General features: G+C 46.4%; 1 protein-coding gene across 1 annotated transcript in view; it reads right to left on the reverse strand.

The window, feature by feature from the left end:
• LOC119180737 (lysosomal Pro-X carboxypeptidase) overlaps nucleotides 1-10,877 on the reverse strand; it is a 65,529-nt gene extending 54,652 nt beyond the window's left edge. Inside the window, exons 1-5 of the mRNA XM_037431871.2 lie at nucleotides 10,580-10,877; nucleotides 7,584-7,724; nucleotides 6,725-6,826; nucleotides 4,745-4,926; nucleotides 230-387 (exon numbers count right to left, since the gene is read on the reverse strand). Coding sequence (XP_037287768.2) covers nucleotides 230-387; nucleotides 4,745-4,926; nucleotides 6,725-6,826; nucleotides 7,584-7,724; nucleotides 10,580-10,678 — 682 coding nt within the window. The 5' untranslated portion in view covers nucleotides 10,679-10,877. The remainder of the gene's footprint in view (nucleotides 1-229; nucleotides 388-4,744; nucleotides 4,927-6,724; nucleotides 6,827-7,583; nucleotides 7,725-10,579) is intronic.
• Between the last annotated feature and the right edge of the window lie 3,918 nt (nucleotides 10,878-14,795).

Consider the following 14,795-nt stretch of genomic DNA (forward strand, 5'->3'; position numbering starts at 1 on the left):
TGAAAAATAAACATGTTCTCGGTATATGCCGGATTAGTAAAGACCGGTAGTCAGCGCCGTGCTTTTGTCCTGTCGTGTTTGTTCAGTTTTCGCGCCGTTTTTTTTTTTGTCAAAAATTATTGTATACAATCAGTTCAATTTAAGACTCTAGCGGCTTTCACTTTCGACCGGTCTTAGGCAAATGGACAAGGCAATCTGCGAGTTGTTTCGCTCTGTTTACGCGACTCACCTGTGGAAGACATGTTCTTGATGATTCCCCACGACTTCCTGATGGCCTCTACGCACAGCTCTGAATCCTTCCTGAAGGCACCAGTGATTACGGCGCTCTGGGCCCCGCAGGGTGTAATGTCTTGAAACTGTAGAATTGGCGCGCTGGCCGCCAGTGCCCTGTGAAGTGAATTGTGAAAAATGAGTGATCTAGGCATTACATAGCATGGCATGCATGCTCTCGCAAGATATTTATTTCGTTTATAGTAGATTCACGCGTGTTAAGCAAACACCCCAAGACGAGTGATCATTATCGAGTGACGTTCAATGTTGATCACCATGTAAACAGCGTGCATGTATATTTTGATACGTGCAGGATACTTCACGTATCTCAAACCAAGTATTAAAAAAATGTCGTTAAACGCAACTGAATGAAACCAACTACATGTGAATTGTCATCATGTGGCGATAATTCAAATCTCTTACACTGCTTTTAATTATTTAAGTAATTAAGGTTGTTTTTGCAATATCTTTAATATTCAACTTAGGGTAATATACAGTTTTTCTCAAAAGTTCCCAGGCCACGCTTTGATAGAAATGCATGGGATACTGGCCTGGGAACGTTTGAACCCCCTGTACGTCTAGTTATGCTGCAGAGGACCCACCAGAGCGGCTGATCTAATTTTTAGTGGCAACGTCCTATGGCGATTTAAGGGAACCCGAAAATGCGGCACCTGCATTATCTGCTATTTGATGTTCTTTCTTCTAACAATTAGTGCCCGGATGGTTATAAAGAAAGCCAACAGAGTCATCCACGATATAAGAACCACGCCATCCTTCAGAGCGCAGCTCTCAGGCACTCGTTCCTGCTTTAGGCGGCATCACCGTATAGCCATCGCAGATGGTGGCGTAACCGATAGGCGTGAAAAAGAAATAAAAATGAGTAATATAGCCAAAATCGCATAGGATTCGAAGCCGAACCTTCTTCGTAACAGTCAAGGGCGCGGGCCACCAAATCATGCAATATGCAATATAGCGTGGCAGAAGAATGAAATAACAACCAGTCATCACACAATGTTAATTGTGTGCAACGAGTGCGTCGTTTCATCATGCTCACTGCAGAGTGCTCAGCCATAACTTTTCATCGTCATCAGCCACACGCAGCATCAACAATGTGCACATAATAGCCAACAGGTATACAGCGGGTACCTCTCTCAGTGCGCAGAAAGACGAATAATGGCGCAGTGCATGGGTGCTGTCCTATTTCACAAAAATTACGATTTATGGCGTAATCGATACCGTGCTGCTTGCCCCAACACGAAGCTGCGCACAGAATTCACATTAGACAGTGCCGTAATCGTCGGTGTATTTAGTTTTTTTAATTGATACCAACACCAGACCACGATGAAAACGGTGCACCGCGCTGTTCGCGTAGCTTTAATGCAGTCCTGCATATGCTGCGTGCTGATTTTTTCCACCGTTTAAAAAAAAAAGCGCAAAAAATATTAAATAACATCAAGTTACTGCGCACGTGCGCTACCGTACTGCAGCGCTCTCAAACGTGCTTCGAGCGAAACAACTGGCGCGCCGACCACGGCGAAACGAGCGGCATCGGCTTCCCAAGCAGCGCATCAGAATTAGTGACGGTACGAAGGACGCGTGCAAGGAAGCGCCGTCACCCTTTGAAGCGACTGTCTGATGGAACAGTCCACGCGCCGTCAAGCTATCGCGGACGAAGAGCTGAATGATGAGTGCAAGCACGTGTACAAAGTCAGCACTATAAGCGTTGAGCCTATCAGGGCTTTGCGCTTGTCGGCTACACGCTGTTGTCCCCGCTTGCGTACTCACGAAAACACACAAGTGAAATCAGTTGATCGCGCGCAATAACCATGCGTGACTAGGAGGTGGGCGGCTACATAGTGAATCAGTGCAGGAGGCAATTCGCACCTGATATTTTGCGTATCTGAATTAACCGAGAGTACGCACACTATAGACGTCACGTGAATCACTGTTCTTAGCCGAAGTGAGCCGAAAAAAACGAGAAACGCCAGGAAAGGATAATGCGCCTGTTTGTATTTTGTATTTTTATAGGCTGGTGAATAAATAGCCTTTATGGGGGTACCTACGAGAATTTTGTTGTTTTCTTCTTTTTTTCTTCTTGCGTCTTATGAAAGAAAATGTCCTCAAGATCTGACGATGTGTCCTGCCAAGCGTGAGGGAATTCTGTATAATCAATCACATGTTTGTAAAAGATAGTTTCGGTTCCTGCTGACGTCAAGACGCGGAACGAGCTTCTCGGTCACGCGGTCGCGCATCACACTGTGATCTCTCCACCCCTACTCCGCTACTTTTGTGGCGCACGAGCAGCCATTTTGATTGTTACAGTGACGCCGAACGGGCCATTTTGTACGTTGATGTACCTGACATCATCGCAAGTAGCCGCACTGGTGAGTGAACTCACCAGAATAGAACTCACCGACTTCACGCTAGTATCTATGTCTGTAGGTGCGCCCCAAAAAAATTGACTTCAATATCCTATTAAAAAAATTCGCACCACCTTCCCTTCCCCCCAAAATTGACTTCAATATCCCATTTCGAAAATTCGCACCAATATTCCTATTTCATTAGTGATATATACCAAATAGCCCGCTTATCAGCCCCTCAACAATTCCCAAAAAGAGCCTTGATGGAATGCGAAGCAGCAGCGTTACCCACGGGTGGCGTCACAGGTTGAACGGCACTAACGCGGGATACCGCGGTGAGCGCTGAAAGATTCCCTCGATGGCTGGCGTAGGTCTTGTCGTTTCTTGAGAGTGGACACAGGCGCTTGACAAGAGCTGGCGCGCGTTTAGCCTTGACTAACACGGCCTTGTGATCGGTGAAGTGCACGCTGAGAGGTTCCTGCAGACATTCGACGTCGAAGTTGGCAAAGAGCAGATATATGCACGTTCTCCTTACACGATTCACAGACGACGTTCATGTTTCAACGCGTATGATAGGTACGCGTAATGTTTATTGCGGGTGAACCAACGAGTCGGCGGTATAGCGAGGGGCAGTAGTGGCAGGCGTTGAGGGGGAACGGACGAGGCAGCACCTGCGGGCGCTGCGGCGAGCGCGCGGCAGGCGAGGAAGAGAGTGACGTCAACGAGCAGCTGCGGTGTGACGTACTTGGCACAGCTCTGAGAGCTGCGGTGAGGGGAGCGCGTTGCGGCGCGTTCGTACGGACGCACTGAGATACAGAGTTACACAGGCTGGGTCTAAAGAAATTCGCCAACGATTACGATACTGCCTAATGCGAATTCTGATCACAGCTTCGTGTTGGGGCAAGACCAACTATATTTTAATTTTTGGCTTTTCGTGAGGTACTGGCTGAGTAAGACAGCACCGACTATGACATTGTTCCTCCTTCAGCGTATAGGCGGGATAGCCACTACTTATCTATAAGGTACTATGAGAACTTTGATGTTGCATGTGATGGCTGATGACGATGAAGAATTATGAGAGCACTTTGCAGTGGGTGCGAAGCATTAAGCCACACACCCGTTGCGCAATTGGAATTGTGTTCTGGATGTTATTTGACTCTTCTACCAGTCTTTATTACATAGGTTAACGCCATTTTTGGCCCGATGGAACGCCTGTATAGGGCCTTTTTCAAAGTCCTTTTGAGTGCCAGCGTGACTTGTAGTAGAATACTCACCGGCCACGCAGAGGGCACGGGCTCGAATTCCGTTCAATCCTGGGTATTATTTTCTGATGTTATTTCTTCATGGCGCTTGGTTACACCACTGACGGCAACGGCGACGCCGCTCATCATAGGAAAGCGCGCATTTAAGTCCCCTATTGACGAGGCCTACTCGCCATCACCTAAATGCTCTGACCGCCTATTTTGCCCAAAATAACCTATTCAAATATTATTTTTCTCGCGTACCATTAATGATTAGAACAAATAACCCATGTAAATATTGTACCATTTATTTTACACACTTGTATTGTGTAAGGTTGGTTACCTTAGGATGCGTTTTTTTTCGGGGTTTCTCTTCCATTGTATCCCAAGGACTGTATAGTTCAACTAACAAGATTGTTTTACTTTTTAATCGCGTTCTGCCTACCTTGCATAGACTTCGTTTCAGCAGTATGTAATAAGTAAATAAAAACAAAATAAATAATAGCTTTGCTCTAAAATAGCTCATCAGCAAATACTGAGCTTCACACTTGCTCAGAGAGATTTTTATGACGGAGTAAAGTCAGTTTCGAAAATTGATGTCGGTAACTCTTTAACATCACTTTTTTTTTACTTCCATACCAAAACTGGCTTTTTTCTTATCTGTAAAAAATTACGGTGAAATGAAGTGTGGCAGCTCGGGCTAGTTGGTATAACATGACGATAGTTATAGCACGAGAACACAGCGACGACACAGAGACACGAAGGACACGAGCGCTAATGCCCTTCGTGCGCTCGTGTCCTTCGTGTCTCTGTGTCGTCGTTCTGTTCTCACGCTATGACTATAGATGAAATGAACTCAGACACTATGCTCACGCAGCTGTCACGTGTGGGTACTTCATTCGGAACCATGCTGCCAGCATGCCACCGTAGGAACCGCCGAACGAAACCACTTGGCTGTCTCGGGCTCCAGGCAACGTGTTGCGTATGTACTGCAACAGGTCAGCGTAGTCGGCCAATGCCTGCTCCACTGTGAGGTAGCCGAGGTGGACCGGGCTCTGGAAAGGTATACGCCCTACAGCTCAAGCGCTTCCCACCACCAAGAACGACGGCGTAATCAGGCGCTCCTATATCGCAGTAGGGGCTGGTTTCGAGAGGGATAATTATGAGATATATTGCGTAGTCCCTTGGGCCCGGAGAACACGTGTACTCGCGTGATCTCCCTGATAGACACAATGACACGTTCAAACGTTCTTGCAGAAGTTTTTATTATTGCGCAATTATATGGGCACTCTCGGCTGGAGTTTGCCAGCGACGTCAGCGTCACTCACCGTATATGTATATATATATATTTATGGACACGCAAGAAAGAAAAAAAAGTGCAGAAAAAGACTCAGGTGCGCAGAATCGAACTTGGTACCTCTGCTTCGTGAGTGCAAGGCATTAACCACTGAGCCACCGCGGAGAACGTCTTTCAGCATATAAGCGGGAACCTATTTATATCTACTGCTTGCCGCTAATAATGGGCCTCTCGGAAGAGAACTATAATGGTTTTGGCATTAACAGCAAGATGGCGCAATGAGCGCACAGCGACACGCGCGCGAGCCCTCATCTTCCACGCGTACTTTGCCTCGCGGAGAGAGTGAGTGGTCGTAAATTCCCTGAACGCACGTTCTTGCGCCCTTATCTTGCTGTTGGGAGCATCTTATGTCTTGGCTGTCCTTGAGCTTTCACCGTGTAGCTCTCGCATTGTGGCACCCCGCCCTTGGACTGCTTCGACCGGATCCCCACTTTCCTATCTCCTTCTTTTTCCTCTCGTTGGCTGTCTTCTTCTGCTTCTACTTTCCTTCTATTCTTTTTATCCCTCCTTCCCCCCACCCCTATAAGGCACTGCGCCGTGTCGCCTGAAGGCAGACAGAAATTAGGTGCCTTTTTCCTCTTCATTGTAACCACTACCACCACCACCACCGGAACGATTCTGCCGTAGTTACCGGGCGCACAAAGGTCACTGCAATCGTTGCACAGTCTCTGTTTGCGGAAAGAGCGCGCTTTTCAAAGACAGCGAAGTAACAACTGGGACGCTTATTCGCGTTTATCTGTACCTGCGAGTGCGCTTCGTGTGTTAATTGTGCGTGAGAATCGCGGAGCATGCTTCGATCTGCTTGCCATTCTGCGTGTGACCTTCTAATTTGTTGCTATCGCACTCATTGCTTCGCCTTTGCAGCAAAGCTGTAACGTTTTTTTTTTTGCTCCTTCACATTTTCAGTTTGATACATCTATTTGTTTTTGCATGCTACGTCAATAGCTTGCACGTGACGTCATGGACGCATAATATGGCTCTAACCGTGGAAGGCCAGATACGTCAAGGAAGGATAATCCCGTAGCCATCAACCTGCTTCAGTGAGATGACGACGTCGCTAGAAAGTTACTGGGATTCTGTGCATGAATAACAAAGGAACCAGCATGCGGTGAAGTGATAATACTAACGCGACAACAGAAATATTGCGTCCCAGCGTGTTGGTGCTTAAACGCGGCATTTTATGTGACGTCAGTGCAAGCCATCCATATTTTACGAACAGCGCAAGACATTCGCAGAAAATAGGCGGCGAAGACTACTGAATATAATGGAAGGGTGCGTTTTCAGTAAAACAAAAGGTTTTCTGAAATTGAGCTCTGGTATGGTTTGAAGTTCCAATGAAATTGATGATAGTGATGAGAGTGCAGCAGAGTTCAAACAAACTAAAATCAAAACATTGAACTCTAACTGCAGAAAAGTATATCAGACGTTTGTAGAACGATAAAGACTCGTAACACTCGCTTCACAGTAAAAGCCACGGTAAAAAAAAAAAACTTCACCTTGAACGAGTCCTTTCCATACGGCATTGATTTGCCATAGTACCGGTGCTCCGCAAATATCAACAGTGCCCTGAACTCGGGAGCCCAGTCCCACATCAGCCCCTGGAAAAAAGAAGATAGTACGGCGCATTTCCGTAACAAGAGCAGTCGGAGCAATGAGTAGACGCGTCGAATTATAAACATGTAACAGTTTATTACGCTGTTAAAATCGTATGGTCACATTAACCAAAACAACGATTAACCAACATTATTCAACACTGATATCAGACCAATGAAACCCCCGAAAGCCGGCTAAAGCTGGTGAACCGATCTGAGGCCGGGGTAGCGATCCATAGAATACCTAGACTCTATAGAGTCACTGTACATGATGCTTTTACATAGCATATACACTAAATGCAGTAATATGCAGTAACTCCAACTTGTATACTGCAGAGGCCGTCACCTTTAAGCTCAATGGGAAGCGTGGCCTTCACGATTGGCTCCGGCAGTTGTCGGAGCTGATAGCGGAGGCTATATGGTCGAGGAGGCCTCCCAATCAAATAATGTTTCGCTACAGGGCGTAAGTAAAAAAGTATAATGCACACACATATGTGTGAATAGAAGCTATAGAGTCTATTCAGTTGATAGGCCCGCGACACAACCCTTAAATGCTTCCTGCTCTGTGATTGTGCGAATAAGCGTGTGATGCCTGAGCAGGGAAGGTGATGTTTGCAACTAATTGAGAAACATTCCCCCCTACTACGCATTACGCACACTAAAGCAGAGAAAGTCATGTGCATTTAATGCACCTTTGTTCGAAACAGCTCCGGTCCAGCCGCGTATGCATGCAAAAGAGGTTTCATTTTTTTAACCATCTTACGCTGTTGTTTGCAAACGTTGTGATGCTGCCTTCGTTTCCTGTGTAGAAGAATATGGGTCCACCCTGGTGGTCCCAGTACTGATCGGCGAAGAGGTAACGCATCTTGTAAGTGTCATTGTTGGCGTAGCCGAAGTGGTCCACCTGAAAGTATACAATAAACGTGGGGCTGTAAAACTGCAGATGGAGTAGTTCCCATGACTAAGGCTTAACTGAAGAAAAACGAGCTGTTATTTCATCACACTGGCCTATACATCTAGTACCTTAGACACGTTAAAGACGTGTTGACGCAAAAAGTGCTGCAGGTCAATATTTTGTATACAGAAACCTGTGCCAGCTCAGCATAAAATGTCGTGACCCGAAATTATCCGCATCATTAGCAAGCTGCCGCATGACAAGTTCTACATAGCAGTCGCGCAACATTCAAAGTATAATCTTCCTCTGCCGTTGGCCTACATTTTCTTTAGAGTGCGTGTGTGAAATGAGAGTGAGGGGGAAATGTGGAGTAGGAAGAGAAAGGCATGACATAAATAGAAAGAGAGAGAGAGGGATGGAAAACAGAAACTTAAGATAAAGGACGACCGAAGGAGATCGGAAGATGTAGGAAGCGAGAAATAGACAGAGAGAAAGAGATGGATTAGTAACGGGAAATAGATATAGTATACAGAGAGAAAGAAATATAAGTAAGTAGATACAACAAAGACCCAGAAAAATGGAGATAAGAGGAGCAACGGAAAGAAATTCCAGATGTGAAGAAAGAAAGAGAAACAAAGAATACCACCATGCTCCACACTTCTTCGGGTTCGTGCGTAGCTAACTTGGTTTCTTTGCCCCAGAAGGAGCGATGGCCGGCCGCAGTGAGAAGCGCGTCATCACTTCCTTTTCATAAATTTTGCATCCTCCCCCCATTACGGGGATCATTTTCTTTCGGACTCTGCAAACCATGGCGGGTGCTGTAAAACTTGACAGCGCGTCTGTGCCAGCCTCTGATTTGCCCCGGCATGCTCTGGAGCACTTTGTGTCAAGCGGCTATTGGTCTGAGCCACTAAAAGAGGAATATGACATCGCGCTGACAATGATGAAGTTATTGTCAACTGTTTTTGGCAGAGATGGATTTACAGACAAATATCGCTTGGTGATGCGACGTCTCAACTGCCAGGAATTTCGCTGTTGTTATTCTTTCTCTTTTCACCTTCTTCTTTACATCGATAACCAACCAAGATCTTTCACGCAATATCAATGGCAATAGTAACAGGAAGTAAAGCGAGGCGAAGGAAACGAGGAGTGTGGAACAAAAAGTAGCGATTTGGGTCGAGAAAATGTAAAGCAGGGTGTCATGCGCAAGAGAGAAATATCAGAAGTCCACGCGTAATAGGATGGGTCCGCCACGGTGGTTCAGTGGCCGAGGTGCTGGACTGCTGAACCGAAGGTCGCTGGATCGATCTCAGCCACCGCGGTCACATTTCGGTGGAGGCCCGTGTACTGTGCGATGTCAGTGCACGTGAAAGAACACCAGATGGTCGAAATTTCTAGAAGTCTCCCACTATGGCGTCTCTCATAGACATAGCGTGGGTTTCGGGACAAAAGGCTAAGACAAAAGGCTAGGACAAGACAAATGGCTAGGAGGTGTTGCAACGCACACTGTATAGGATGCGGTCCGATAAGCACCGGCATGCACTCTGTTATTTTATTTTTGCGGGGGAGCGAGGGGACATTATGCTGCCGCAGTTCTCTCCTTAGCGAAACAGATTCAACACTGCCACATGAGCAATTAAAAAAAAAAGCTTTCTTTATTCTCAATGGGTCCATGTGCCACACGTCATCCCTTCAGCCTCTGGTGAACGAGATTTATACCTCAACCGTCACAGCGCTTTGGACACCTTGATGTACGCATCAATTTGCAGAATATCAAAAACGACTCCGACAGATGTGATAAACATCACGTTGGGGAACGAGAGAAGCACCGCCGTGGTATTTTTGTGGCTAGTGTATTGTGCTGCCAAAATAATGGGCGCGGTCTCAGGTCTACATTCCCGGGGGCTGCAGTCGCATTATCGACGGGAACCAAATGCAAGAAAACATCCATGAAATTGGATTCAGATGCCGTTAAGGTGGAGGTGATCCAAATTAGTTCAACGTCGCCTACAAGTGCGGGCCTCACCATCATTGTGGTTCTGGCACGTGAAAACCTGTGTTTTTTTTATTATTCACGAAAAATCGGTAGGAAGATTTAGCATAATGATCGTAGAAATGCGCTTAAAGACAAGGTCGAAAAGTGGGGACAATAGCTAGAAAGAGAAGTGTTTGAAAGAAAGGAACAGAAAGCGCGGACTTACAGAGCCTCTATCAGGCAATAAATCGGCAGAAACTTATCATATGAACCCAACGCTAACGCTATGTATGTGTTTCAGCAGAGTGACTTGTTAGGCTAGTTGATTCATTCTTACGTAGTTTTTGGTCCATCTCTCGTGTTTATTTCGAGCCAAAAGCTACGTTATGTATGTATGTATGCATGTATGTATGTATGTATGTATGTATGTATGTATGTATGTATGTATGTATGTATGTATGTATGTATGTATGTATGTATGTATGTATGTATGTATGTATGTATGTATGTATGTATGTATGTATGTATGTATGTATGTATGTATGTATGTATGTATGTGTGTGTATGTATGTATGCATGCATGCATGCATGTATGTATGTATGTATGTATGTATGTATGTATGTATGTATGTATGTATGTATGTATGTATGTATGTATGTATGTCATAATATTTGAGAGAGAGGTGTGATGATCCGTCCACCCACTCCTTCAAACTTTGTCTAAAGCCCTACACCCTGAGACCTCCCGATCTATTTTAGAAATACAGATCGCAGGAATAGAGAGAGCGCAATCATTACCTGTACTGTTTCCACTTCTTCCCAGCCCCCTTGTTTCCTTGGTCGCCCAATGTGCGTTATAATACATAACGATTATGCAGCGCCGTCTCACCTTCGTCTCGAAGTAGCGGGTCTCGTAGGCATAGTCCGCAGAGATCGGCACCACGCACACAGCTGCCGCTAACAAAACGATCTGCCAGGGTACGTGCATCGTACACCGTCGCACGCGGACAAAATGCGAATCCAGCGCAAACCGTCAACGGCACTCGGTTCGATCGCAACGGCCGGACGTGTAAGCCGAAGAAACCCGAGACGAAAGGATGGCTGCTTCGGGCTCGCACTCTGTGGGTGAGAGCGTAGCGCGAAGCACTTCACGGTCCAGGAATTGAACAAACAATGGCCTCTCAGCGACGACGCTGATATGACGGCCTCGTGCGAGACGTCTCCCGTTTCGCGCGGCTGCCAAAGATTACGGATATCGCCCGTGCATTGCATCCGTGCGTGCTCTCGGTAAAAGTGCGCAGCATTGTCAAAGCTACTGTAGCTTCCCCTCGGCCAATAACGGCGAGCTTAACATAGCGAAACCATCTCAAGCCGACGTGTAAGAACAATCGAAGACAAAATACAAGTCTCGCCTCCGGTGTGTACAGCGATGCGCCTGCCAATCATGTATGTCTTCAAGGGAGTAGTGCTATGTAGGTGGTTTTCATCGTATACTCATCAGTATTTTTTTGTCATTAATGTAAACACTACGCTTATCAATAATTGACCGTTAATAAGTCACCTTTTCTCTGTAATTACGGGTTGGTCGTCTCTGCTCAACATATTGCGCTTACCCGAACAGCGATGTCAAAATATTTGCTGAAACTTGCAAGTGTTCAAGTTTGTGATGGAAAGCCAGCGGCATTAACATGTGTCTGTATGAGAAAACCACCGATCTGATATCCGCGTATCGCGCTTGACGTCACAAAAATGAGCCAATTCAATTGGATGGGGTGGGACAGGGACGGCTGAGAACGAAGCTTGCGTTTGTGCTTAGGTTGTAACCGACTATAGACATTGTGTGGTCTACAAGATCCTGAACACGGGCGTAGCCAGAAATTTGTTTCTGGGCGGGGGTTCAACCATTCTTTACGTAGGTTCGTGCGGGCGTTTGTATATGTATACGCAAGCAAAACCGAAAATTTCCGGGTGTTTACCCCCACTCCCCCCTTCCGACCTTTGCCTACGCCCCTGATACTCAAAGTAGGTTATGCCCTTGAAAGGCATGACGTCAATGTATTGTCGCGAGGGCAATGTCTCGCGGAAAACTTTGTTCTTTTTCAGCTAGAGCTGGAGCTTGTTCTTTTTCAGCTAGAGCTGGAGCTAGAGCTGGAGCTTGTTCAGAATGAGCCTGAACAGAAAGGGCCGCGTCTGGTCGGTCACTGTGCGCTTCGCGCCAAAGCAGGCACCGCGCCGTGCTTTGGACCAGACTGCAGAAATTAGGTGCCTTTCTCCTTCTTCTAACCACTGTGCCCCCGACACTTCAAACGAGCGATTTTCGGTCCTCCGGGGCAAAAGGGGGCCGAAATTTGAGCGCTTGTTAGCTCGTCAAGGCCGTTTCAGAGAATGCAACCGTTTCCAGAAGCTGCCACAGTTGTCGCGAGGCAGGCTTCAGGCACCCACGAAAACTCATGTTGATTTGATTATCCTCGGCTTGCCTGATTCGTCCGCGCAACCGGGGACGCTAAAAAAAACCCTATTTAAGCAGCGACTCGGGCTCTTTTTGAAGAGAGCGGAGTCGGGGTCAACAGCGCATCTCACCACCGGAGACCAGTCATGCCAGCCGAGGGGTATGCCACCATTTTCTATGTTTTGTCTTTGTGACCTAGTGCATTTTGTAAATTGAAGTTGCGTTAGCTAAATAAACCCCCAATGAGTGCTCCCCGAAATCATCGTGTTGACTTCTCATCGATTGCCTCCGCGGAGTTTCACCCACACTTATTCGTCTCCCTGGTCTTCCGATGCGCCTAACTTTGAACAACCCCGACGTTTCGCTACAGTATACATAGAAAAGTAAGATTGCGTATAGTTTGGACATGCATAAAAACGCAGCGCAAGCGCTTCTGAAGCGTATCGCAGCGTAGGCGTATTGCAGCGTAGGCGTATAGCAGCGTAGGCAGATTGACGTGTTCACGTCATGTAACTTTATCGCACGCGGCACGATTCAGGGAGCACACCACTGTAGCGTTTGCCATAGACACGACTTCCCTAACTTCATGCACAAGCCGTTTTAACTCGAAGCACGGAATATGTTTCGAGTGGGATCATGTCAGGGATTTGGCGTCACTCAGCCATTTCTCCGGACGCTTCTGTGATACACAATGATCACCGTTAGATAGCCTTTTTTATTTATTATTATTATTTTTGCAAGTGTTGTGGACTTACACGAATACCATTTTCCTTTTCTCTATGCGAACGGGTCAGTACAATTTTCAGAGGGAGTAATAATGCCAAGGGTATGAAATTTCGACAGGTCTGTCATCTACAGAGTGAACAGAAGTACAGTCGTGAGCCATATGTGAGAATAAACACCAACTCCTTTTAATGTGACAGCGTTAAAGAGCTCGTTTCGCAGAAATTCCATCGTCGGTGGTAGTGGGTCAGTAATCACCATCTTGCACGTTTCCGAAAGGTCGAGGAAGATGATAATAAAGTAAATAATAAAAAAATATTCCGTTCGAGTAAGAATCTAACCCAGGTCGTCCTCGAGGCAAGCGAATATTCCACCCCAAAGCTACGCTCCGCCACGGTGATCTAATGGCTAAGGTATTCGGCTGCTGACCTGCAGGTCACGGGATCGAATCCCGGCTACGGAGGCTGCATTTTCGGTGGGAGCGAAAATGCTGTGGGCCCGTGTGCTCAGACTTGAGTGCACGTTAAAGAACCCCAGGTGGTCAAAATTTCCGGAGTCCTCCACTACGGCGTCTCTCATAATCATATGGTGGTTTCGGTAGGCTAAACCACACATATCAATCAATCATTAAGTACCCCAAAGTTACGCTACCACTTCAGCAAAAAAACAGTATGTGAGGGTTATGTAGAGGAAGGAGCCTCCTTAACGCATATAAAAACTTGGAGCACGCTTCAATTTCGCCTTCAAGAGTAGAACGCGATAGAGCGATGGGGCACCGTGGGCGTCGCCTTCTTAACTGGCTTGCCTCGACTCTCGGTGCATGCCTAGCCACAAGGATTGTGCGCGCGTAACATTGGCCGTTTCAAACTACTACAGAATGCCTACTGGAAGTAGTGCACAGCTGGTAAACGCCCACTACAAATCCGTAGGGCCACACGTGAACTTACGCAGCTGCTCGCTTTGTTGACACCACCATGGTTGATGCTTTTGCAGCTGAAGATGATCAAATGTGCCTGAGCGCTCCGCCATAGGCGGACCTTTAAAACACCCACTCGTTGCGCGAATCGCACGTTTTGACGCCTGTCGCGATTGTACGCTTCTGCCACGCAGACTTCCCAAGAAGACATTGATTTAGTTTTTTTTTTTTTTTCTGAAGCAGGTTCAAGCAATAGTGTGGCTTTGCGGTGGAACACCTCAATGCCGCGCAGACGTCCCTGGTTCGATTATCAGCCGAACCGCAGATTATTATTTTGGTTTATGTGCGCCTTCCTCGATTTTTCAGTCGCGGACGAGATGACAATATTTGAATCGCAACCAAAGACAGCGTCACCGGAATTTTCGTGAAACGAGCTGTTTAGCGTTACCGCGTTATTATTGCGTGGCAGAAGCGTGCAATCGTGCCAGGCGTCAAAACATGCGAATTGAGCAAAAAGTGAATGTGCAAGATGAGCAAGAAGTGAAGAAATTCAGAACCCAACGTATCTATGAAGAATGTGCCATGAGCACGAGAAACACGTCTGAGGACACACTTTTGTCAATTAATCTCTTTAATACAAAATCATCAAATATGTACAAGCAACACTTAAAGGGACACTAAAGATCAGAGGGCTTTTTCGCGCATTAGTAAAGAACGATTTCACCATCGCGAAAACTCCGCGCGCGGAGACGCCACCTTCGAATTCCCGCACCAAATACTGTGACGTTATCAATTTTTGAAGTCGTCTACTGGGTCCTATGAAGCTTCTAATAAATAAAATTGAAGGTCAGTATAATCAGTGGGTGACATAGACTAAGCATACGAAGTCTCAGAAAATTTTATCGAGCCAATGCCACGAAAATACGAAAAAAAAACATCGTGGAATTTCTTACGCCACTCACGGAGATTACGGCGCGAAATTTTAAAACAGAAACTTCAACTTCTCCGCTGATAATG

This window comes from Rhipicephalus microplus, chromosome 10 (genome assembly GCF_043290135.1).
Source record: "Rhipicephalus microplus isolate Deutch F79 chromosome 10, USDA_Rmic, whole genome shotgun sequence".
NCBI lineage: Eukaryota > Metazoa > Arthropoda > Arachnida > Ixodida > Ixodidae > Rhipicephalus > Rhipicephalus microplus.